Source organism: Camelus dromedarius, chromosome 9, assembly GCF_036321535.1.
Source record: "Camelus dromedarius isolate mCamDro1 chromosome 9, mCamDro1.pat, whole genome shotgun sequence".
In the NCBI taxonomy this organism is placed as follows: domain Eukaryota; kingdom Metazoa; phylum Chordata; class Mammalia; order Artiodactyla; family Camelidae; genus Camelus; species Camelus dromedarius.
Window position 1 is genome coordinate 22581722 of NC_087444.1, and position 27111 is coordinate 22608832.

Here is a 27111-nt window from a genome sequence, read left to right on the forward strand (position 1 = left end):
ATACGGACACCCAGGTGGGTCAGTCACTATCTGGATCTTCGGTTTGGTGCTAACACTGCCAACACGCTCCTCACCAGAAGGGAGTTACTACAAAATCAGTCTGCCACTGAAGTTTCCACTAGAAGCTCACCACTCTTTACTTCTTCTAAGATACAAAACTTCAGCACAGACAGCCATGTCTCATCTTCACTTGATGACTGATACTGTTCAGAGTTACTGGAAGTCTTGGTTTTTAAAGGAAGAAGGAACGGGTGTTGTTACTTTTACATCCTTTGTTAACATCAAGAAACCAAGCCACATATTTTTTAATAATGAGACTCTGGATCAAGTTCATTGTATAGTTCAAAAATGTATTCCAGTTAAATTGTTTAATAGAGTCTTGGCTTTTCCTCTAGCCCCATCCCACCACCATACGTGTCCAATAATTCCAGGCTCATTTCCCTCCATCAGTGCAAAAAAAAAAAGGAGGGGGGACTCAATGAATATGAGCCATTTTGTTTTAAAATTCAGTTTCTCTTAAACCATTGTTTCCCAAGTGTCAGTAAGTCATCTTAATATTGATATATCTTCAATAGAAGCCCCGTGAAACCTGCTATGCCGCACGCCTAAGCAATGCAGGTTCCCTTGCCTGCACCTGCCCGGTGGATCCACGTGCTGGTGAAGCACAGATTACCATCCCCAGTCATCACCCACACCTATAGCCACACACATGTTGGGTGGTTGCGCTCCAAGATTTAATCAGACATCGACCCTGTCCAGCTGAGCCACGGTGCCACCAAGGGACCTCATTCACTGTTCATTAGGTATTTCCTGGGTGCCAGGCCCTGTGATAGATTTGGGGACACAGCAATGAACACAGTGTCACCACCAATACCTGCTCTTGGGGACTGGCAGTATTCCTGCCAACCTTCTCATACCAGGCTCCGTGATAGAAACTCCTGCTTGGCTAGAAACTGAAAAGTTAATGAGTAAAGCAAAGGCAGAGAAGCAAGAAGCCACCTGAGAAATAAATAGGATCAAGTGTCTTTATGTGAGACATTTTCATTTATAAAGCATGTTTATATAAATGGCCTCACAAAAAAAAAAAAAATTATCCCTCTTTGAGGGTGAGGAAATGGACTCAGAGTAGCAGTAATTTGCCCAAGTTATATGAGAGTTAGTGGCCATCAAAGACAAAGGCCCGGATTTCCCAACTTCCATAGACCTCTGCCTCTTAAGGGCCACAAAGGCATCAGAGCAGCAGTAACACCCTGAATATACACTGACCCTGCTTCAGTCACAGCATTATGAGGAGCAAGTCACCTCCTACCAAGGGCATCCGTTTCTCCTCCACTTATTAAAAAAAAAAAAAGGGTTGGAAATTCTGAATCACTTGTCTCACCAGATCCCTGTGAAGTTAAATCACGCTTTGAATAATTAATCAGCAGAACGGCAGTATTTCCTGTCCCTGGTGCATTTTTTTCTTAGGTTTCGATATATAGGGACATAAGGGTATGAAGGCAACGATGATGATGGTGATGATGGTGGTGACAATGATGACAATGACACCCAGCACACACTGAGTTCTTACTGTGTTTTTAAATGCATTATCTCATTTAATCCTCACAAGAATTCTATTACATTCTCCCATCATGCAGATGAGAAAACTCAATGTCAGAAAGGATGAGGGGCTTGGCCAAGGTCACCAAGCTAGGAAAGAACAATGATACGAGCCTAACCCAAGCTGTCTGACTCCAGCTTTAAAAGATTATGCTTTTAATCACTATTTCCAGCTTAAAACCAGAGAAAGTTCAGTAATTTAGGTTACAAAACCTAACAGTGTGCAAACTGCTAGAGCCTCGCTGAGAACGGAATGTGTTATCAAGTCCAAGAATGGGCTCCTATATCACAGAGCCTCCAATTCAAAAAGTAGGACTCTATTAATGGCAACCATTTGGCAGAACAGAATAAGCTCAGTCAGTAAGTTTGACCACTGTCATTGTGGGGCCAGAGGAGGCTGGAGAGGTACTCACACAGCGTCTGACATTTGGGGAAGTTTTCACGTGGGTACCCAGGTGACTGGGTGCTGCGCCTGGGAAAGCCAGTGGCTGGACTGAGAAAAGGAGCTGAAAGCAGCCCAGAAGCCAGCTGTACACATGGCCACAGACTTCCCAACCTGAGCTCCAAGAGAAGGGAGGTTAGAGAGTGTATGAAAAGCATGGAGCAGTGGGAGGAAGAAGTCCACCTGGCACTTCAACTTGACATGGGTGTGTCTCCACATAAGCAAAAGAGGAGACAGCTTGTGGCAGCCCCCTCCTCACTGTCAGACCTGAACAACGTATTGTCATTGTCTGGAGCTAAGTTGTTTCTCATCTACAAAATTAGAAGAGGAAAGGGTCAGGGTGGGTATAGCTCAGTGGTAGAATGCATGGTAAACATGCACAGGGTCCTAGGTTCAATCCCCAGTACCTCCACTTAAAAAAATAAAAATAAACAAACATAAAAATACCCCAAAACATAAAAAAAAAAACTAGAATAAGAAAACTGATAAGGCTGCCATGAGTAATGAAATTGTGATGAAGATCTGTTCAAATTCCAAGGGTTATGTGAATGCTTAGCAACAGAAATAATAATTTCACCACCATTGCAATCAACCTTGCTGTTGGGAAGGGAGAGAGAGTTTGGGTGTGCCAGGTGAAATGCTGCCTCTGGAACCGGCTGATTCGCACGAGTGATGACGCTCTGGTTATTTTCAGAGCTACCCGGTACTCTTCCTTCCAGTAGAGTCGGTGTAACCCGTGGCGTGGCTGGGGACCAGATGCGCTACACGCAGTCCGGCTCCCGCTCCCTCCCCAGCGCAGCCGCGAGGCAGAGGCTTGCCCCAGGCCTTTACCTTGTTGCTTTTGCATGGTGGTGAAATCTTCAAAGGTGAGCGTGCGCACAGGGGGTCTCCAGAACGCATACGTCTCCATGATGGCTTCCAGTCCAGTTCTACAGAGAGAAAAGCCAGCAGAGGAAGTTGTAAATAACTGCAAGAAATGCACTGATTTTAAAAAAAAAATCCAAAGGTGGTTGGTGTGACCAGGTGTAGGCGCTGAGAGAGATGAGCACTAGGGTAGATCAGTCTGGAAGAGCACAAGGTACAGAAGAGGCTGGATTTAAAAAAAAAAAAGAAGAAGAGGCTGGATTGCAGGAGAAAGAAGAAATTAACCCAGTTTAGAAGATGTGTAACTAGGTCATAAGTCTGTTGCACTCTGACCTTTCTTCAAAGCTTTGGTCTGCATGAAAAAAAACATGTTGAGTGTTAAAGGTCAAGGTCACTGCTATCACGAATAGAGTTGAGCAGAGAGTAGTGTTATTTATCTAGTACAGGATGGTGTCCTCGTCATTACCTCAGCACATTGACACAGCCTGTCCCACAGTCAACTCCACCACCACGGTTGTGGAGTCAATGAAACTGTCATATTGCTGTGACTTTAAAAGCTTCTTAAATCAACAGATAGAGGCTGGGCAATAGAAATCAAAGGAGAGGTAAGCAGTCAAACACACTTGAGTTTCTGTTGCAGTAAGAAATACCTACCTGAAGGCACAAAGAGGGTTTGGTCCCAGAAATTTTACTTCAAACAAAAAGACCAATACATTTCTGCAAATATTTACCTATATTTTGTATAATAATCAAGCTGGTCTTTGAGAGTCATAGACTTGGGACTTCAGGAAACAGCCAACATTTTACAAATACATTAGTTTAAGACCTCTGTTTTGTTGATACTGGAAATTTCATTACTTGAACTATGTGCACAGTGTCTAATTTACCCTTCAGTAAATCCCCTCTATCATATATAGATGAGGTGTTGATGGGCATTCTTCCAACACAATTATCCAGGTTATCCAGATCACCTTAGACATATTCTTGCTGATATTCCATATCCTCAAAACAGAATATTGGTTTGTGCCTTGTTTAAAGCTTTGAAGGCACCTTCTGATTCTTGATTTTTCTTTAAAATTAACTGCTTCACTTCTGGCTAAGTGGAGGGAGGGCAAGTTCAGGGACTACGAGAAGGGAGGGGAAAGAGGTTAGAGAAGAGTAGGTGGCGTAAGTCCTTTCACTGCAAAGTCACTGGAAGGTAACATGGTGTCCCTTCCTGGAAATGAGAGACTTTTCCTCTTAGGATGAAATTTAGCTGCCTGTCCTTTTCCCTACGTAATACGTTTCTAGTCTTCTCTTCAGCTGGCATACCAAGAATAAAGTGAGAAGCTTTAAGTGAAAACAAATAACCTTTCCTTATAAATGACTATAAGATCCCCCGAGGTTCTCCTCTGATGAGCTGATGATACTCCGATTGGCTCTTTGTGTTGGAAAATTTCCTCTCTGAATGGGCCTTACTTGCACAGTTAACTTTCTAAAGTCTTCCCTGGCATCTTGGAGGCTTTAAATACACCAATGTTGGCAAATCAAACTCTGTATTTTTAGAAGAGGTTGAGAGCAGAGGGTGTTGCATGGTGTTTATTAGCTGTTAATCTGTTAAAAGTAGGAATAGAAGACATCTCCAGATAGTCACCCTACATTAATGCTGAATACAGTACATGAAACTATTTGTGGAGAGAAAGAGTCCAGGCAATTAGAGAGTTCAGAATAATAAGGGGATAGGCAGATAAAGCCACGCTGAGCCTTGATGAACATAAAAAATAGACAGGCCAGGCTTAGATCTGACTGCCTGGCTTTGGAATGTTGTGGGCTCACCAGAACATCTTTAGGATTCCCTTTAATGGCACAGGAGGCTCACTGCAAATGGCAAGGCCTTTATTGTTCCACCTCCTAGTCTGCTCTTCTCAGGAACATGTACCAAGGATGGGGACAAAAATATTAGCTCAGGTACAAATGAATATTATCCATTTCATAATAGAGCAATAGAAGATTGAGGTGGCAATAATGCACTGACATACTGCGAGGGTTATATTTATTCAAGGAATAGAAAATGAACTCTGACTTCATTTTCATAAAAGGCAAAAAGACTATGGCAAAGGTATTAATAATTTCACTTAAGTGGTCAACTCTATGCAGGATAGCGATAATTTATCCACTTATCCAATGGAAAGACTGAGTTACAGAATCAGAGGTTTAAAAATTGGGAAGGTTCTTGGGTGTCACCTACTTCTACTTCCTTTGATACCACCTTGGATGGTTATCCAGCCTCTGTTTGAGTATTTCCCAAGGAAGATATTTCATCTTTAGACAGATCTGTTAGAAAGTTCTTTCTGACCTTGGGCTGACATCTCTGCTGTAACTTACACCCTCTGGCTCCATCACCAATGGGCAAACGGTGAGAGTGTCAGACATTTTCCACATCCTCATCAGGAAGATCTCTGTGAGCTGTTAAGAATGTACTGTAGGACATACCACATACGGACACGCCCACGGTTCATCAAGTCCAGGGGTCTGTCACAAGGGTCTTTTTGGTGGTGAAGCTGGTGGTGGAGGTTATGACTACTGAAAACTAATGGCTAAGACCATACATTCCTAACCACATTACTAATCTGCTGTTGATCCATTTTTCATAGATTCAACCTAGACTTTAATGAGTCTATTTATATATTCAGAGTGTATCTCTTTTTAGAGAAATTCACCCTATTTGTTTACTATATGCCACATCTTACTTATCCTCAAACTCCATTAAGCATCACTGTTATTCAAAAGGGCTAGTTCCACTTTCCAGGACTTGGGAAGGGACGTGGCAAGGTAAGTATTAGCTAATTCACTCTCCACCTCCAGCATGTCTACCATGGACCCAAATTTTTCTACATCCCAGTACTTAGCACAATGCCTATAACATGGCAAGACTTCAATTGATATGGACTAAATTAATAGCTAAAGGAATAAATTTTTACCCTGTGTTTTATTACGGAGTCATTATTTCCTGAAATGTAACCAGCATTCACTTCTCTAAGCCTAAACCTTAGGAAAACAACTTGACATCAAATCAAGACTCTGAAGACAGAGAGAATCCTCAAGTATTGGGAACTTGGGAATTGCTTCTATGTATAGCTGTTTGTGCATTTCTTGATTCAGGTCTCAGAAAGGTTTCAGTTTTCCTTTGGTTTCTTCTATTCTGGTCATGGAATTTCTGACCTTCAACAGAGTCTGAGTCCCTGAGCAGAGGCCCGTCATTTCTACCCTCAGCTTCTCTTACAAGAATCCTGGCCAACTTTCCATTAACATCTTCAGCCACTTGGATATCTATTCAAAATTTATACTGAGCAATACATTGTTTACTGATTCATCATCATTATATCCCAGTTTTATAAAACTTTATCTCAAGGTTCTTAAAAGTGAATTCATTGTCTAACAGATTAAAAAAAAAAAGCAGTCTTAGGTAACCACATGTCATTAACATGTTCCACATGGTGGGCCTCTCTGGGTCTGCTGAACACCAGAGACCTGATGTCATCTCTGAAGTTTCCAATCAGAGATGATCAAATTGGCAAGTGTCCCCCTCTTGCTTACTTTGTGACAACAGAGACCCTTTCCAAACCCGCTTTGTTCAGTACTTTGGCTGTAATCACCTCTCTGATTTCCAGGCCTCTTCTCTTTAGACTTTTCAGTCTGCTTACTGGCCAAACCAACAGAATGTGCTGAAGAGGAGGGAGGCAAGGAAGGAGAGGAAATAAGCCAAAGAGCTCTTTTTGCAAACTGATGCTGCCTTGAGATCAACCAATTTGGAAAAATAGCCAGAGTGAAAAGAAATATTCTTCCAACCTTCTTATTTAAAAAAAAAAAAAAGGTGGGACCATTCCTTTGAAGTTCAGCAACTATTTGATAATTACAACAATTACAACTACATTCATGAATCCGTTAGGTAACACACCAATGCACAGTTTCTGCCTTTTATTTGTCTTGAGCATTGATTTTTATGTTTCTTTCATTTGTTTTCTTTGTAGTTCCGACACCTGACCCTTCCCCATACTCTTTGCTGGTGATACTGGTAACAAAGGGAACCTATGCTAGCGACTGGGGAGGCCACTGGGCATCTCTCAATAGAAGACAGTCAAGGGCTAAGGGAAATGCTTCTGAGATAGAATCTTGAAATCATAAAGGAATTACCCAACCAGGAAAACAATTTACGTGCTAGGTTCAGGAGATGTAAAGGCAAAAAAAATACAGGATCTTTACCCTTTAGGAGAGTCCTGCTCAACAAAAGGAGAACAATATGTAACTGACTAATTTCTGAACTGTGTGATAAATGCTACACTGGAGATGTGCAAACAATGCCAAGGAGCACTGAGCGAGACATGAATACACCTGGAAGACGCACGGAGGATTCCATCAAAGGCCAGTTATTTAAGTGTAATGTTACAGGGGACTCAGTAGCTTTCCACACAGACAAGGGGCAGAAGGAGCTTTCTTAGTAGAGTTAACAGCATATGCAAAGACTTGGGAATATGGAAGAGAAGATGTGTTTTGAGAACTGGAAACAGTTCAGGGTGACTAGAGCTCCGGGTGCAAGATGAGGGGCAGAGGGTGAATACCATGGAGTATCCTGTGGGTGATACTGTGCCTCTGAACTCCTCTTCTTTCTCTTCCTGTTCCAGCATTTAAAAGGACACAAAACCTGGATGTACTGTTCTTTCAAATCTAATCCCCATAGGCCAACTTTCTAATCCTTTTTCTTAGACTGTCCTTGGTCTACTGAGGTGAGGTCAAACCTTCTACCCATCCTTCTCCTTCACTGGATCTGGAATCGGCTACTACCTTCAGATTCCTCAGGTATTTGTTGTCTAGGGATAGCCTTAAAGACCTCCCAAAGAAGGTCTTGCAAATTGGAAAAAAAAAAATCTATCATTCAAGATTTGGCTTTAGGTAGTACAATAATTACATCTACATGATGAATTGTCTGTCATTGATGTGCTTTACAATGGTTTAGAGGAACAGGTGTCCAATGGACAGATAACTGGAGCTGAGTTCAAATTGTTCCTCACCCAGTGATTCCCAACTTGGGAACCCTGTCCGCACTTGGAGTTTGAGTAGGTAGCAATGGTGGTCCCTAAGGAGTTTTCACTGCCTCAAGAAGGACAATAAAAATCCTTGATAACATGCAGCAGACTGATTAAAATACTAAGTTTCTTTGTATTTGACTGGCGTGGTCTAAGTTTAACTTAGTAATACAAAATCACCCGAGGGGCAGACTAGCAGAGTGGTTAAGAACACTCGCTCTGGGGCCAGACCGCCTGGGTTCCAGCTGCAACCTTGCTGCTCATTGGTGCCACCTTGCCAAGTTCTCCCACCATTTCATGCCTAGGTCCCCCTGTCTGAAAACAGAGAAAATGATATTACCCCCTCCTAATTGTTACTTAGATTGATTAAACACAAAACATTTCAAAATGAGAGAGAAAATACAATGACAGTGTGAGGACCACTGGTCTAGCTCAAGTAAAAGAAATCCACCCCCCTATCTGCTCAGGTTGGGATCTGTAATCCAAGAGAAAACATTCTTACTTCACTGGAATTTCAAAGCTCTGTCATCCCTCTGGCTCTGAATTGAATGTGGAAGGACCTGTACGTTACCTAATTCCATTTCTCATTCTCTCCTCCAAGAACCAAAAACGTGTCCCTCAAGCCTCTGTAGGCCTCATTATCTTGCAGATATTTCAGACTCCAACATGTTAGCCATTAAACAGACGTCACTCTGTTAGATGACACCATCTCTGGGCAAGAGCCATAGATAATAAAACAACTGCCAACTTTCTCTGGCAAACCCACATGGCCAAGAGGACAATGGTGGAAAAGATTCATGACAGAGGAGGGAGAACAAATAATAAGGCAGAGAAAAAAATGTTAAATACTGGCTGAAAGACCGTAAGCCAGGGGACGTGAAAAACAGCTCTGGCCTGGATGAATAGGTGGATTCTGGCAGGATGCTGCTGCTCCAGTCCAGCGCGGGGCCAGCTACCCCGAACTGTAGATGCAGCAATGCCTGCAAAGGAGTCCAGCGCTGATGACTTCCACAGAGCTGCTAAATGGCACCCATGCCAGGGACAACGAAAGAGTATGCAAAATCTACAGGGGCTGGTGAGACTTCCGGGAAAGAGCAGGAGGAGACTGGCTGGAGAAATACAGCCAATGGCTCTAGGGAGAATGAATGAAAATACACACATTGAAAGTGAGGGAGACACTTGGGAAATCATGCTGGTTGGAAGAAGGCGAGTAGTCAGCTCACTGGCTCTAAGCGTGCCTTCAGGAGCCACAGGGACCAGGAGGTGGACGAGGGCAAGGTTGTCTGCCAACTGACAAGCTATGCCCATCAGAGGAGAGTGACAGCATTCTCTGGATGCTGTCATCGGCTGGATTTGCAAATTCTGAAAGCTAGTATCTCGCAGTACTCGGTTTTACCATCAGTAAAATGGGAAGCACTGCACCAAAATCAATCAACTCAGAGGTAACAACAGAAAATGTGGATCACAGATACTATACAAAGTGATTATTGCTATTATTTGTATACTTACGATTCAAATGCCTTGAAATAAATATAAGAGGTTGAACTATATGAAATTGCGATAGCCTACCATTTTGACCTACAACTAAGGTAATTTTGCATGTTCAGCTTAATAGCTAGATAAGGGGGTAGACAAGATTTGAGATAATTGGTTATACTGGAGAACTCTACTAACAGATTTTAACTGCGATCCACCCTGACCCTTGACTCCCAAAGAAAAGTTGTTTCTTCCAGATGTAAGCAAAGAGGAGCTGGCCCTGGGGCTAATCTCTTTCCCTTCGCCCTCCTTTGTGCTTCTTTAACTTTCAGCACCCTCAGCTCCTCATCTCACAGTCCTCGTTCTGGCTGCACACTTGTCTTCACTGGGTGTTGTTAGGAGGGGTGGGAACCTAACGGGGTTCCCTTCTGTGCCAAGGAGGTGATTCTGCACTTTATGAACATGGCCTTGGGACAGGAGCTGCTTAAGAGGGGGAGCTGCAAAACAATTCTTTATTCTCAAATGTTTTCCCCACCACCAGTAGAGATTCCTTCCTTTGGGTTAAGTATTAGCTTCGCTAAGCATCCTCTTCCAGCAAGTAAATACATCCATTTCCATAACACAGTGAATGGGATGTATTGGCTCCATTTTTAGATCACCATCCCCCGAAACATGTAAAGGGACACCAGGCACCAAGAAGGACTGCCAGTAGCCACATTCCCAGCAAACAGCAGTGCTTGCTGGAAAACACTCTGAAAATGAGCTCAGACTTTGAGTGCCTCCCACACCTCATCCTGCAGCCCTCTTGCTTTTTGCAGTGAGGGGCAACCTATTAAAACTACTTATCCATATAAACCAACCTCCCCATAATACACGGCCTGCCACTGGCCCTTTGTGACAGTCTCTGTCTTGTGGAATTTAGAGTGTTCTGGGCCAAGCCTCCAAGAGCGAACTCCATAGAGACAATGACACCCTCCCCGAAAGCTGCAGCAACACCCTGGACTACAGAAGGGTTATTCCAACAGGAACCTATCATGGGACCAACAGCAGTGGCTCCTGGGGTGCCATGCCAGCAAGGAACATCTGGAGGGAACCGTGTCACCTGGGACAGTCCCCCTTGCAGTTGGCTAAGATGCACTGGAAGCTGGGAGTACAGGTAAAGCCCAAGGTCAAAGACAGGAAGCAGGTTGCTGACAGAGGAGAACCCGGAGTCACACACACCACGGCACTTCTAAAACAAGTTCATAGAACCTTCACTTTACAGACACATCATAATTTTAATCCTCTCCTCTTTATGTATGTGTTTGCTTTGGAAGGGGTCCCTGGGAATTATACAAAATTTCCCAAGCATACTTGGGCTTTCTGTAAAATCTTGGCTGCCACTCCTAACAGGGACAAGGTTTTCACTTGAGATGTGGGCTGAGAGACCCACAGAGTCCTCTTACCTTCTGTGCCTCTGCCTCTTCCCTTTAAAGCACAAGATCCCTGCAGGGGTGGTGCTCCCTCTAGCCCAGCACAGGGGGCTCTCCAGGCATGCGGACAGACAGACCTCCAGTGCCTGCTTCTCGACCATGAGACTCAGTGCAAAGACTCCTGCTTCTCTTTCACTTCATGCCCTTTGTCTTCTCTTTGGAAGAGCTGCCCACTGGGGTGGCCCCCCCAAAGATGCCATTTTACCTCTCAGTTTGCTACTAAGTGACCTTTCCCAACTAAACCTCCCTCTGCTCGGGCTCAGCCTCTGGGACTCCTTTCCTAAGGCTCACAGACTCTGGAACCTGCAGGGTGTCCTCCTTTCCCCAGGTTCAGGCAGCACAGACATGCCCCACTATGCAGAGCCAGCTCAGATGGCCCAAAGGGTGTGTGTGTCTAATCTACTATTAAGATATTCACTGTCTTACAGCCGCAGTCCATCTCAGATCTGAATCAAAATTGCCCCTAGTCTTTCAAATGAAGACTGTTCATAGATTCATTCTTTCTTCCCTTCTTAGTTGGTGTCCCAAACTAGCTCCCCACTATCACTCTCCCTGACTCACCCTAGGTTGGGGTCAGGCTTTCTCACTCCAGAGTTCCTGGTTTTTAATTTCTCTGCCACTCATCAACTTTGTTTAATGTTTTGTAACTAAATGAACAATTATTATTTTACTCTATATATCTGGCATTACCAGAAAAAAAAAATCTAAGAATAGGAACCTGAAAAAGGTACAGTCCTAGTCTTCAAGGAGCTTCATTCTAGCAGGGGGAAGACAGCGCCCAGGAACACAGACCACAAGACAGAAAAATAATCTCAAGCTGAGGGAATTTATTTTCCCCTGGGAATAAGAAGGTATTACTGTCTCCTCCTGATAAGAGGAATCTCCCAGAGGCAATGCTGGATATTGTGCCCTGGGGCTAGGTCTGATTAAAGCTAAATACATATATTGACCCTTCCACTCAAAGCCATATTTGGGCCACATAATTTGTAAGAAATCTAGAAGGAAGAAATAAACCAATTAGAAATAAACAAGTTCCCTCCTATTGCAGACACAATGCCTGGAAGCAAAATCTGCCAGAGTTTCCACTCCAAAAGGACCAGATGTCTACTCTTCTCCATAATGTGGACACACACACACACACACACACACACACACACACACACTTTGGTGGAGACTTCTAATCAGGGACATAATGAATGGGAATGAAAAGTAGCAGCTCCATAAGTAAAGGTTGAAGCTCACACTGAATCTTGTGAATGACACTCTTCCTGAAGAAGCAGGAGGAATTAGAATGGACCGTGATGATGGTGAAACCATGGGCTAACTCTGTGAACTCACCAGGACTCCTGCTGGGATTCTGGAAGGCCCAATGAATATCGCGCCTTGTCCTCATTTGAGCTCAGAATAAATTCCGAGACAGACCTAGGAGCCTGATGCAATGGAAACCAAAACCCCAGTTTTGCTACTGATGAAGGTGCCTGGAGACTACGGCGTAGGTGTGAAGGCTGAAACAGTGAGCTAGAGCTCCCCTGAAATAAGACGACTTCCTTCTGGGAAGGGAGTTCTGGGAACTGCAGGCAAAGGGGAAGAGCAAGAGCCCAGGTGGTCCAGTCTCTGCAGGCAAGCGGGTCCCGAAGACTTCCTTTCCCAGACTCAGCAATCATATCCATCATTCTGGTTCCCACTGAGGGGAAGGAGAAAGGCACGGGGCTGGAAGCCAGGAATACTGCTCACAGATAACTCTTTTCATTCAAATGAAGAGTGGGAAATAAGCATCCTCACCACAGCTCCCTCAAGTTCTCCTGGACACTCAGAGGACACTGCTGTCAGCCCAGCCACCCTCTGATGGCACCGCAGTGAGAGGCTCATGGGCCCAGAGAGTCTCCCGAAAGGCATTCAAGGAGCATACACTGGGTGGCTGTGTCCTCCCCATCTTTCCTCTCACACTCCCTTCCTGAGCCTCCGGATCACACTGGGATGGATTGAGATTGACAAACGTGAACGTGTTTTGGTTTGAGGTTTGGCAAATTCCAAAACTCCAAAGTATTCCACAGATGTTTTGTGTGCTACAAAACCAAAAAACATTGGCCAAGCACTTTCCCCCCTAATTTTAAGCCCATGTGTTTTTTTTAAAGGAAATGTAATCTGTATGGTTTGGGTACATTTATATGCAACTCATCAAACCGTACTCGACTGTAGGAGTCATTTGATGTCTAAAACGCAATGGGAAAATCATAGATTTATAAGAACTCTCAGCATAAGAAGGGCAATAGAGGAGGTGCTGGTTGGAAGGTGAGGCACTAGCTGGACTCTGGGGTTGGCACAGACCACCAGTTCCCGAAGATTTATAAATAATCCTCTATGTTCTCATCCATCAATCTTTCCCATCTGCAAAATGGCATTAATAATTCTTGCTCTCATCCCTCAGGCAGCTAGTGAGAATTCAGCTGTGATTATCAGGTAGTGTTGAGCTTTTTAAAGAGGAAATAAATACAAGGTCTTCTGTACTTGCCTCCAACAAGTTGATTTGAATCTCGCCTCCCAGAACGCTGGAGGATGAACGTGGCTTCTACATTTCACAACTCATCCTTGCCCTGTCGTGACCCAGGTGACTTCAGTCTCATCAGGTCACAGTTTCACTGACTAGGGAGGTTCAGCCTGACTTCCTGTCCTCTACAGGGGAACCCCTCCTTTACAGGGATATAGAAAGTACATGACAAAGTCATGAGGAAGAGTCTACAAAGACAGGCAGGGGATATAAGTTGATTGATTTGGAGAAGAGAAAGTTCTGGGTACTTTGGAAGCAGTATCTTTAAGTAGATGAAGGGTTTTTAAGAGGAATAGTTCTCTTTTCCATTTCTGCTGAAGATGAATGAAGCCAAGTTTAAACTGTTAGCCTGGTAAAGCACAAAGTGCACAAACTTTGAAGTCAGGTGAACTTTGGTTTTAATCCCTTCTCCGGCTTTACAGTGTGTACTTAAGCTCTCTGAGCCTGTTTCCTCATTTGTAAAATCGAGGTTGCTTAAAAGATTAGAAAGAATGTAAGTAAAGCATTCAATCACAGATAACTTCTATAATTACCGGTATTACTTAAAATAGCCTGCAGGTTTTACTAGGATATAATGGAGAATTTCCATGCTGTCAGAAATAAACAAATAGATAAATAATTAAAGTACTGAATTGGGCAAATGAGGACCCACAGTTCTGCTTTCCTGGAGTCCTTATGAAGAAGAACAGCCCTCCAGGCAGGACAGACAAGTAACTGTCCTGAGCAGTAAGACATTCACCAGCTCTAAGGCAGACACAGGCCACGGTCAAATGATGTGTCCAGGTTCCTTCTAGCCCAGTGAGGAGACAGGAGAACCTCAGGACTTGAATTGAGCTGCCATCACAACTTTCTAACCAGAGACAAAAGCTTCAAGACACATGGTTTTAGTCTCAGGATTAAAGTGTGGCTCCAATTCCCAGGTGGTCAATACAGCCTCCCTATTCCAATTTTCTGTCCTAAGTCATGCCTCTGAAAAGCTGTAGACCTCTCCTTGGAAAAAAAAAAAAAAAAAAAAGCTGCTCACCCACACCCACACACCATTTTCCTTTCAGTATCTGGAATCTCCTGAAATCCACCCATGGACTCCAAGCTAAAGATCTGAAACACCCTCGAGGCTTCTTTATGGAAGGCGAGCTTCTATTCTGAGTTCCTTCTCTCTAACAAGGTCCTCAGTAAGCCCCGGAGGCAGAGCCCTGGAAAGGAGGCAGCAGGAAACAGCTAGAGGCATGTCCTGTGACCTGGACAGGGAATAGCAACTGATTGGGAGGAAGAAATAATCATTCTTCGTTGGCTAAATTTTGAAAACAAAGGCCTTTTATTTTAAACAAAGAACCATTAACAGGAGAGCAACGGGCGAGGAGTCCACACACCTGCGTTCTAGGGTTCCAGTGTGGCTCTACCGCTAACGAGTTGCTTGACCTAGAACACGTCATTCAACGTTGTCATCTTCCAATTAGCAGTTTAAGTGAACTTTTCTCAATGGATGTGGCCTTAAAAAGTTCTGAGGTAAATAAAATGTTAAATTTTGTATTGTAAATGTATTTTATATATATGATAAAAATATCTAAATGTATTTTAAATATATGGTAAAAATTTCATGGACAGTGCTTTCATAAATTGTTTTATAAAGAAAAAATCACTACATACAGCTGATTTTTAGCAAAAATCTAGGTTCTAATATGATGTGCTACATAGTTCACGAAGTGATCCTAAATGTAATACTAGACAATTTATCTGAAAACTCTGGCAGAGAAAATGGCAAAGATAACCCCTGACAAACTGTCATTCAGAAGTAAAAAAAAAAAGCCCCTAAATTAGGAAAATGTCTGAACATTAAAGTAAATAATAATTAATGCAAAGTCTATGTACTTATAGGAGACGGGTCATATTTGTTATCTCAGTATGGTTTTATAAAATGAAACTTTCTCATTGAAAAACCTTAGCTATATCTGCTTTCCCTAGCCATTTTAAGCTCTCCTAACTCTCTGTGAATAATAGATTTTAATTTTATATAGGAAGGATGAGATAGGAAGGATTTAGAGAGAAGGAGAATTAACCAGAAAAACACCACAATCTCTAAGCCCATTTGCGATAAGAGCAAACAGCCCTACAAACATCGGCCACTCCTAAGAGCTCCACTAAGTAACAAGCTAATCGTAATGATGATGTTGGGTCGTCAAGAAAGGTGGTGTTGAATAACTCTCTTTACTAAAGCAGGGACCATCTAATATAGTTCAGAAATATTTGAGGAAAAACAATGCTCAATTTTTAAACAAAGTTTTAGCTCTTAAAAGTAATAATTTTCTGAAAAAAGTATTTGTCCACAATTCCTTGTTTTCTGATGATGAAAGATAAGTGAGATATCACTATAGGTGCTGCAGCCACCTCTAATCACACCGGAATAAGCTGCAATCTTTTTTTTTTTTTTTTTACAATTTGATGAATTCTGATTGATGTACACACCAATGAAACCACCACCACAATCAAGATAGCTAACATTTCCATCATTCCTCAAGAGGTGCTAATTTCGAACTCTCAGTTTATCCCTTCCCACCTCCTTTGCCCCCTGGTGACCAGAAGTTTAATGATAATAAATCACTGTAAAATTTGCTTTAAGAGACTAAATTACCAAGTATGAGGCAGGGAGAAAAACACCACGAGGGATGTGATCTGGTGATTAGCACTGCATTAACAAAGAATTTGGATAATTCAGCCTTTGGGGGACTCCCAAGTCAGCACAGTGGCATAACACACAAGTGTTCCCCAAAAAGCAGAAGCCAGAAGCCACCAGTGGGCAGTGGGGGGAATAATGTCACATGGAAAAGGAATGTCAGTGAGTCTCCTTCCCAATTTTCTTACCTGTTTCTTCCAGAATCTCTGAATCCTTTAGCAAAAGGGTTTCGGTCAATTTTTAATCTGGTGATCTGGAAACAGACAAAAAAGTATGAATTGTATTGATGTTAACTGACTTTTTTGTTGTTGTTGTTGTTGTTGTTCCTAGAAAGTTAACAAGAATCACAACCTCTATTGTTTTAATTTAGTTTCCTTTTAGTTTGAGATTTAGATTGAAGTTGACCTAGAACTTGGGCCTGACATACAGATGTCTGACCCATCTGAGCCGCTTCTCCCTAAAAATCAGGGTTTTCCCAGTATGTGACTCTGTAAACTCTCTTCTGCTCACCTGCATTGTCCCCAAATGGTGATAAGTCACTTGCCCAGACAAACGAAGGTATCAAAATGGAAAACTGGGCAGTGGTCAGGTACTTGGTACATGACACACAGGAGGCAGCTGACAAGTGCTTGTTGAATGAGTGAGGAAATGAATAAGTGAGCAAGTGAGTGAATAATGAATGAATGGATTTAATCAATCCAATCAGGTGGAATCAGACGACAACCTGCCTCAGCTTGAAAGAACCAAATAGTTGACGACATTTCCCATTTCAGTTAAGTTGTGCCTCTTTTTGCCACTAGAGATCATTCATTTGATGACCCAAAGTGGTCTTGGAAAAGACACAAAAAAGTAGCTTGACCTCTGTCAAGGCTGCACTCAAAGAAAAATCTCCAAATTTGGGACGGGATGGGGAAAGACGAAGCGCATCTCACCCAGTCTTCAAGTCTCACAAGCAGATCAGAAGAAACAAAGAAGCAGCTTTGTAAGACTGAGCAAACCTGATGCACACAATTGTGTGACCCAGGTTGGGTGGGTCCTTGGGAGCCACGTGGGTCAACCTCCACTCAGTGCATGAGTCCCTGTTGGTTGCATCGTGAGTCCCCTCACACTCGGCAATGGTATATACTACCCTCATGCCTCCAGACTAGAACAAGCCGGACCGACAAATTCCACCGGCGGTCTGGTGTTTCCGCCTTCAGCCTTTGTCATGGGAGGTATTTTGAGACCTTGTGTCTGAACCAAATGTTAAGGACTCACTATGCTCAAGCAGTTGAGACTTAGGGGTGGAGGCTAGGGAGCGCAGAAAAGAAGGGAAGTCACTCTCAAGGGAAGGTCATTCAAAAAATAAAGGGGTCTCATTTTTTAAGACCATCTTCCCATTTCTGACATGGCAGAACTTAATCACTGGGGTGACTAAAGTTGCTTCCTACGTGGCAAATCCTTCCAAGGCCCTCTTCAGTCTCCCCTTGTCAGACTGGAACTTCCCAAAGCCACAGTCTAAAGGTCTTTAAAATGCAATGTGCAACTCTGACAAACAGACTCTGACTTGAAAGTACCAAAGGATTTTTTTTCCCCTCCCTAAACATTCCTTGCCTCTAGAGTGCCACACTAATAATGTAGCACTAATAGCAAAGCAAAAGCCATTTTACGTCTGTTTTATAGACCAGAGCAGGAGCCTGAAGCTTTGGCTTTCCAAAGTCTAGTGTCTGCCCTGTGAATACTGTATTGAGTTTAAGACTGTCACTGCTTTTCTGTTTTTGACTTAAAATCAGTTTTCTTCCTCCATAATCCACGGCAATAAACCACACACCGTATTTTCTTTTCAAGTTGGGGTTATAATATTTTATTTTCTCTTTCAAGTTGGCTTATCCTGTCCAACTCATTTATGACAGGGGTTTCTGATAGACGGTTGTACTGCCATGTTTTGGGGGCACAGACCCCTGTAAATATAATGACACTTTATTTCACGGGTCTGGGAGAAATGGTTGAAAAGCTGTTTCCCACAGCTCCCTGTGTGTCAGGCCCAGGGGTCTGCATGGGGATTTAATAGACAAATGCCACAAATATTAGGAAACACAACACCTCCCTACTTGTTTCAAAGCATTTAACGTGGGGTTTAGGGAGCTTTATGGAGAGCCTGATTGTGCTCCTCATGATTTATTCATGATCAAGTGCCAACCATGTGCAAAGCAGTGTGACAGGTAGCAGGTGACAGAGTGGTGTACAGTCAGTGTAGAGCTGTGAATCGTCTGTCCCCACTCCCCCTACCCAAGAAGCTTACAACCTAGGAGAAAAAAGCAGACATATACGTTAATCACTGCGATGTAAAGCAGAAAGCGATAAGGTTTGAAATAAAGGCAAAGTTCCCCGAGAGCTTAGAGGAGGCAGTGATGGTTCTGAGCTGACGGGCTCCGAGGTATCACCTTAGAGGGAGCAAGTGAGCCGAGCCCTGAAGGATGCTCAGGAGTTTAATGAAAAATGCAAAATGGGGAGAAAGGAACAAGGGACGCGTTTCACAAGAAAGGTCCCATGTTGAGTCGTAGAATGGAAGCGGGAGAGAATGAAGCCTTTTCAAGATACACTGAGGAGTCCAAGTTGACCAGAGCACAGGGTACACAGGAAGAGAAGCAGTGACAGGAAAAGCTGAGAGGCTAGCCTGGGGCCCCGTCAGGGACAGTCTTGACTACCCCGCAGGCATCCAGGTAGAGGAGAGCACCTTTAGCCATACAACTGCAGGTAGGATCCCAGTTACTGACTGTGCTGATAGCTTCAGCTCTTTCTCCAAATACCAAGGTAACGACGACAGTATTTTGGAGGAATAAATCAGTGTGTTCACAACCTCAGTAATCCTTAGTCTCTAGTAGTCCCTTGGCTCCTGATCAAGTGCCACCTGGTAGACCCAGATCTCATCCTCTACAGTACAGAAAGGGATGCCAAGGACAGCCTGCTATCCTAAGGATGTGGCATAAGGTGAATTCTCATCAGGTAGAAAAAAGAAGTGAAAATCCTCCCCTTCCACTCCAGTGGAGCATGAGAAAAGAGGAGACAGACAAAAGAGAAGCAAGCAGTTAGACTTCCATGCACCTTAGCACCCCGACTCAAACCAAAATCCCGGGGTGGGGGTGGGGAGGCTCAGAGGAACACCGGCAGGGTGACCTCCATGCACACACGGGGCTAGCTGCATCGGTATAAATGCCGCAGGAAGAGGACTGAATTAGGATCCCCAAGCCTTCCATGGCCCTTCCATGGGTCAGGGACTCAGAGGTCCTCACGTACCATGACAGAGAAGGCTGGGTGACCCCCAACAGAGGTGCCGCAGCCTAGGCAGGAACCAACCAGAGGACCTGGATGAGACCTGAGGTGAGGCTGCGTCAGCCCGGGAGGCCCAGGAGGCCCAACCGAGGCAAGGACAGAAAAGCCCAAGTTCAGCAGTCTTCTGTCAGTAGCACATATCGACACAAGGGACCCAAGGAGCAGACCAGACCTGACCCCCCCCCCTCCACAACACACAGCAGAGGACAGCGGGGCCAAAGGACAGCACAGGGACCCACAGCAACCAGTGAGGATGCAGGAACCCCTCTGCCTCTGCCCCTGCTCATGCACCAGACATCTGGAGGCCATCTGGAGTAGCAGGCGGGGCTTATTTGAATAGTCAGTTTTCAACCCTACCCTACAATTGTTTTTATCGAGACCCCCATATGGTTGTTGATCTCCACCTCCCCATGTTAGACAAGGTCACTGTCATCTTTTGACTAAACCACTCTAAACCTTCCAACTGATCTCCCATCTTCCACTCTTGTCCCTGTCCAATCTCTTCTCCACCCAGCAACCAAAGTGATCTCTGTGAACATGGAGATCATGTCATTCTCTTCCGTGCCTACCACTATGCTCAGCACGCGATCCAAACTCCTTGCCTGGCCTTGTAGGGCCACCATGCTCTGACTCCAGCCGACCTCTCCCTCCCCACCCGCACTCCTCTGACTCTGGTCCACAGGCTCCAGGCCAACTGAACTGCTCTTAGTGCTGCCATGTGCCAAGCTCTTTTCCTGCTGTGTCCCCTCACTCTCCCTCCCAGACCAAAATGATCTTTCTCTGCTCTTCAGAGAGCTGACTCCTCGTTCTAAGTCTTGGTCTAAATGTTATCTCCTGAGAGAGGTCTTCCTTGGTCATCCCTCCAAAATAGGACATTTCTGCCACTCTCTGTAACTACACCTTCTTTAATTCCAACTTTAATCTTAACCCAGTTGGTAATTATACATTTATTTTGCTGTTTACATATTTACTATCCGTCTCTCCCCCCTAGACTGCAAGTAGGAACCTTGTCTATTTTACATACCATTTTATTAAGCAGAACCTAGTATGACACACTATTTATGCTCTGTGAATATTCGTTCAATGAATGCATGAATGAATGAATGAGGATGTGGGAACCAGGAATCACCAGTCCCAGCACCATAACAAGCCTTAGAGAATACAGACCAAACAATTCCTTCAGTCCTATTTGCTTTCACTGTAGGCATTACAGACAAAAGTCTGAAACGTCCTTCCAGTCAGAACAAGGTCTATTAGTAACTTCCTGTGCAGCTAAAGCTATTTTACAGCAGCCATGTTCAAACCTGGTCCAATGTAGAGGCGACATGGAAAATGCAGAGGTTGTGGAGGCATTTTTCTTCACTGATTTTATTTCCATACCCTTATCCTGATTTGTGTCATCTGAGTTATTGAAGACTGTGGCACGTAAGGGGGTGGTTACTGGCTTGCCACGATTAATTTTAATCATTTCCCCTCACTATTTGGCTGAGTAACATGGAGGCACTTAATAAATGAGGTCTACCTTACAATGCACAGTGCAGACATCAACAGCACAACCTACAAAGAAAATGAAACTTGAATATCCAGAGTACAATTTCATAGGACCTAGGCCCCATGAGATTTCCCTTATTAGCATTCTATTCATTATCCTTTTTTTTTTTTTTTACCATATTGCTTTAAAAGTATTCCATCAGGATAAAAAAAAAATTTAAGCCCACATGAAAAAAAAAATTCAGCACTGATTTAATTGGAACAAAACTGGCTGAATAGTTCAAGATACAATGAGTGGCTCAGAAATCCTATTGGATTTACTTACACAAACCTGCCTGTGGTTTCAGACTTCCTATCTAGTTCATGCAGCCAATTCTCATCAAGAAATAAGACTGTGTTACCTAAGGAGAGCGGGGCCGTGTCATTTTGAAAATCTAGTTTCCTTTTTGTGGAAAAAAAAAAAATCAAGGTTCAACAGTCTTTTTCCCTTAGAAAGGACAAGGACTCTGCAATGGAAATTTCCTGCTAATTCCATGAGGACATGTTGGCGTCAGCTTCTTCCAAGAAAAAGCAGAAAGTGTAGTAGGATCACCTTTATTCCCGCTTCTACCACCTTCTTCTCCGTGAAGAGAGTCCGAGCATGGCGTACTTTCCTCTCTGCCACAGGCCTGCCAAGTTGGCACCCCGAGAGCAAATAATAGTAAGAATAACTTCAGTATGCTAGCAGCCCTGGGGGCCTCTGGGTCAGCAAGGGTGAGAAGGAGGACTGGGAAAGGGGGAAAGCAAAGCACAAACTATTGCATGAAAATAGAAACCTCTTTCTTCACACTTCACTATTGCTTATAGCCAAAGAAGCAGAACCACAAATACATAAGGAAACTGGTAGTAGAGGTACGCTGGCTAATTATTCTTTCAGTCATTTTCCAAGTATATAGTCAGTACCAGACACGATGGCATAGACACAGGTATCTTAGAATGATGGAGATGGAGGTGTTCTTCCTCCTAATTAGTGGCTTCTGGGCTTCAAAATGTCATCGGGCAATTCTAACCCCCTCCCCTTCCGACATTTGAGGGATCGACACTGATCTTCCAATGTTTTATTCTACCAAATAAAGAGAATTAATAGCTGTCTACTATTTCCTGCCATCATTATTTCGTAAAATAAATGACATTTTAGTAACAAAAAAAAAAGTCAAGGGGACAAAACAAAATAATACACAGTCTCTTAAAATGAATGTTCACATGTATAAAAGTTCCTACGCTGTCTTTATTTTGCTCATCTTTCAGTGGACCATAAAAAACTTCTCCATAGACTGGCGACTGAGAAGCACTGATTCAGACAAACCATCAGTTTGCAAACGAGAAAACTGAGGTGGAGTGATTTGTCAAAGGAAGTACAGTCTGTCAGCACAATGTTGGGTCTAGAGTCAAGTCTCTTAACTCCTGACCTGGTGTTTTCCACCATATCACATTGGTTTTTGTACAGCTTTTGTGCTCAAAAAGATCAAAATGTTGAGAGGAAGATTAGAAACACACACACACACAGGTGCGAATGTGACAAGGGTCACGAGAGAGAGAGAGAGAGAGTGGGGGAAAGTTCATTTGCAGCTGAAAAAAATATAAGGTAAGTTGTAAGGGATAGCATTTGCACGCAACTTGAAGAATAGAAGGAATCTAGACAGTAAAATGCAGGGAAAGGGCATTCCTGGTAAACAACACCACAAGCAAAGGCAAGACAACTACCAAGTACAGACAACAGGAAGACTAACTAGATTGCTGAGCTCTTGAGGTTAATGGAAAAAGAGCCTAATTTAAATGGTGTTGATAATTAGCCATGAGGCCCTTAATTGAAACACTTGGGATCCTGGACTTTACTCCCTAGGCACTGAGGAGTCAAGACAATGTTTTCACAGAGAAATAAGGCCGTCAGAGCTGTTCTTTAGTTAGGTCCATCTGGCAATGAATATACGTGATGGGCCATGGGACATTAACCTGTGGTCCAGGTGACTCAGCTGGAAGCTCTCGTAACAGCCCAAGGCGGAAGGCGGGCAGGTCCAGAACAAGGGCGGGAGCCATGAGGTTAGAAAGAAGAAAATATTCCATCAGTAGAAGCAACAACCCGGTGGCAGATTGGATGTGGGGAGAGGCAGGTGTCCAGCCTGGGTGACAAGATGGAAACCAACAGCAAACAGAGGCTTTAACCATGGAGAGGACTGGAAAGAGTCACAAATGAATAGTAGAGTTTGGAATATTTTGTTTACCAGCAACAAAACACCATGTTCCCACCTCTCATGTGTGGACTTGCTAAAACTATGTTGGTCTAAAATATTGTGGGGGTTAAACAAAGTTTACAGACATGAATACTCTAATAATTTTTCAACACTTGAAAATCATGAGTCAATTGCCTATTTGATAACAATAAACTGCTCCTTACTACTCTCATGTAAAAGCATGCAGAGAAAAGGGATGGAGAAATTATAAATTTAAAGCTAGCAGAGACCTTAGGAAGCAGATGCCAACAGCAAATTTTCTTGAAGAAGAAATTGAGGTCCAGAGAGACAAAATAATTTGCTCAAAGTGACATAGCTAGCTGGTGGAGAATTTAGGACTAAAACCCAAATGTCCAGCCGTTGCTGTCTGTGGACCAGGACACTGCCTTTCTTTTGGAAGGCCGGGTAACAGTTCATTTCAATTTCACTCCATCTATTGTCTTGCCTGCATTGTGTTCCTCCAAACAAGTTCCTGGAAATGATGAGGATTTCTCACTGACTCTTTCCTCTTTCCTTTCTCCTAGTCCTCCTAACCCTTCCCTTAAAAAAAAAATGTATGAAGTAAACAACTTTGCCATAAAATATTATTTGTTCTTAATCTAGAAGTTTAAGGGAAGGAAAAAGGCAGTAATCGCTGAATACAGCTCGCAAAAGAGAACAGCCGATACTACTTGGCATCTTCATGACAAGCCTGAGAATCACTGTTAGGTAACAGCTCGGACTTACAGAACACAGGCCTCCAGATTCCTGGGGGAAAGACCTGGGGTTAGTTTGCTTTATTAGAAGGCACTGGGTTCTATTAAATCATATCTACACAGCCAAAGGGAATGTTAAACAATCATGCTTATTGATTTATCCAGGGACTGGAGGCTTGTTAAACAGGCAAAAGCTGTTATCTTGATTTTAAAATGGGCAGAGTTGAGTATGACTCATCTATTTTGAATGTCAGCACATCATGAATTCACCAACATGACATGAGAACAGAGAGATGAAAGTAGTTACCTGTTGAATATAATACCTTTGTGACCCAAAGTAACTCTTCCAATTCCCAGCAACTCACATGCTCCTTAATAAGCAACTTATTCTTTAAAAGTGCCTCCACTCCCCACTGTCCTTCAGGCCTGTGCCTACACAGCCATTTAGGAATGTAGGCTGACTACCTAACTGGATGCCAGGTTTGTGTCAGTGACTTAATGCAAGTTTCCCTTATCTAGTCCAGTCCTGTGAGGCCAGGATGTTTTCAGATCAGGAAACACAAGCTGAAAGGAGTTAAGAAACTTGCTCAAGTACACTGTAAAGCACAGGGAAATATATACAAGATCTTGTGGTAGCTCAAAGCGAGAAAGAAAGTGACAATGAATATATGTATGTTCATGTATAACTGAAAAATTGTGCTCTACACTGGAAATTGAAACAACATTGTAAACTGACTATAATTCAATAAAAAAAAGTTATAATAAAAAAAAGGAAACTTGCTCAAGGTCACCCAATTCATCAGTAAAAAGGTTGGAAATCAAACCAGATATGTTTACTACCAAATCCCACGACCTTAGTCATGGTGCCCCACCCCACTGAACCACCACTGCCCCCACTCAGGTCCAGATGCAGACAGAATATTTATATAAGAAGAATCTCCTCAGATGCAGGAACACTGTCTATGGGGTAAAGCAGAGGAAGTGAAAGGGATTTCTGGTACCCATGTTTGGTCTTCTTTCATTGCCACAGTGAGTTGCAGCCTTCACGTTCCAGCTTGGGCTACAAAATTGACCCTCTTGGCTTCTAGAACTGATGATCTCAGCGAGGCAGTAGAATGGCCACACATCAGTGTTCCCGTTTCTAATGTGGTATTTACAGCCACATCTCTCTGCCTTCATGAGAAAGTTACGATTAAAATGGTGGCTGGGGTAGTCTTGGAAAATGTCCAAGCAATTATTCAAAGAACTTAGACTCACACCCTCCTTCTTCTGTAAAACAGTTAATCCCAAGATTCCAGTTACTCCAAAGGCCATGTCTATACTACTGTTCCATCTTGTATCAGAGCTTGAAAAATCTCAATCATTAAAGTTTTATGTAAGGACCCTCCATGACCTCTGCAATTTTACTCTCTGAGGAGCTTGAGAGCACTTAGTAATTTTTAAATAGTGCTCATAGCAAACTAAAGGTCTTCTACTTTAGATCAAATGTGGCATCTAAAAGAAAAATCTGAAGTTGGGAACACTTTTACAGCTGCTGAGAAAGCCCCACAATGATACAGTACTTAACGTTGATCAAACTAAGGGTTGTTGTAGATCAAATTTCTCTGAAGGTAGAAAGCATCCAAGGAATTTTATCCAGATGGTGCTATGAAAGATTGACTCTTTCTATATGAACTAAAGATTATATAACTCACCCTCACCTGCCTGGCACACTGTAAGCACCCGATAAATATTTAATAAATGAATATTTTTCCTCTATTGTTTTCTTTGTCAGAGCACTAAGCATAGTACCTAATACAAAAGGCATTGAGTACTATAAGTTCCTTTTTGCTCCAAGCAGGCCCAAAATAAAATTATGTAGACTTTCAAGCAAAATAAACAAGCAAAAACGCTGTTTCTGAAAGGGATTCACTGCAGGATCCTATTAATTAGACAATTTACTGAAAAAGGAAATACAATCTAACTTATAAAAGTGAGACTCACATGCCACTTTTAGAGAGCTGCATAAAGTGAGATGACTTGTAAATCCATCTAGTCACTCTTCTCACAAAAGAGGAACATTGTTTAAAATACCCATAGTAATTCCAGACTGGCCTCTCTCTTCTCCTCCCCTCCCCACGTACCTCCTCCATTTGTCTGGCTAATTCCTTTGTGTGTCCAATGTCAGAAAAAGCATCACTTCCTCCAGGAAAACTTCTCTCACTCCCCAAAGCAAAGGAAACACCCTGTCCACATCTCCATCATAAAGTTATTCCATTGTATTATCATTATGTATTTCTGTGTCTCTCACTCAACTAAAACTCTTCTTTGCTTAGGGAGAAATCAGTCTCAATCTGCTCAGTTTCTCTACTAAGCTTAGAATATTGTAAGTTCTCAATAAGTGTTTATAGAGCCAGTGAATATATTACTGACATCAAAACACACGCATCTTAGGGTGTGGCTGGTGAACCTCTGCAGGCAAATTTAGTCTGAAAGTGTAAATGGAAGCAGTGGGTCTGATGTAGAATTTTAGAGGCTTGATGGCTTTGATGTAGTCTGATGGGGGGGATACACGGAGAAGATAAGAGGGAAGGAATGAATCAAACCTCAGGAATTTCAAGTGATGAGGAACATTTGCCAGGATGCAGCAGAGATCACGAACACGGGTACAAGTATAGAGAGACATGAATATGACTTAGGACGTTTGGTCCTCTTGGTCAGAGATCTTGTCTGTGATCTAAATCGAGCCTATGACAGCTGCTATTAGGCATTACCGCCTTGTCATCACCCATGCCGCGTGTGCGCTGCCGGCCCGGTGTCTCTCGTTCCAGCATGTCAGTGCCACGTAGGAGGACTCAGCACTGCTTACAAAAGCATGAATAAGCTCCCTCAGAAGCAGCTGCTGCAGGAGACTCTCAGAGGCAGCCTCTCACCTGCTGGTTCTGATAGGCCGTGACTGTGGTGAACACGGTCTCAGGAAAGTTGAATGTTTTCACTCCATCCCCAACCGGGACAGGTTTGGTGGGCGAAAGGTCGCTGCTGAAATCCTTGCGAATCACGTGAACTCGAGGCTGGTATTTGTGCATAGAGTGGAGAATGATCTGAAAGGAGAAGGGGAAACATTATTCCAGGGTTGCCTCTATGGCCCCTATATCTTTTCAAGCTCCCATACCAATAAAATTATGGGATAAAAGCATTATAGGAGGAGCACAGATTGGGGGTTGGACGT

General features: G+C 43.2%; 1 protein-coding gene across 3 annotated transcripts in view; it reads right to left on the minus strand.

Moving 5' to 3' along the window:
- TBX15 (T-box transcription factor 15) overlaps positions 1–27111 on the minus strand; it is a 102138-nt gene that overhangs the window by 7182 nt on the left and 67845 nt on the right. For all 3 annotated transcript variants that reach the window (XM_010980681.3, XM_010980683.3, XM_064488883.1), the window contains exons 5-7: positions 26816–26983; positions 16324–16388; positions 2873–2970 (exon numbers count right to left, since the gene is read on the minus strand). In XM_010980681.3, coding sequence (XP_010978983.1) covers positions 2873–2970; positions 16324–16388; positions 26816–26983 — 331 coding nt within the window. The remainder of the gene's footprint in view (positions 1–2872; positions 2971–16323; positions 16389–26815; positions 26984–27111) is intronic.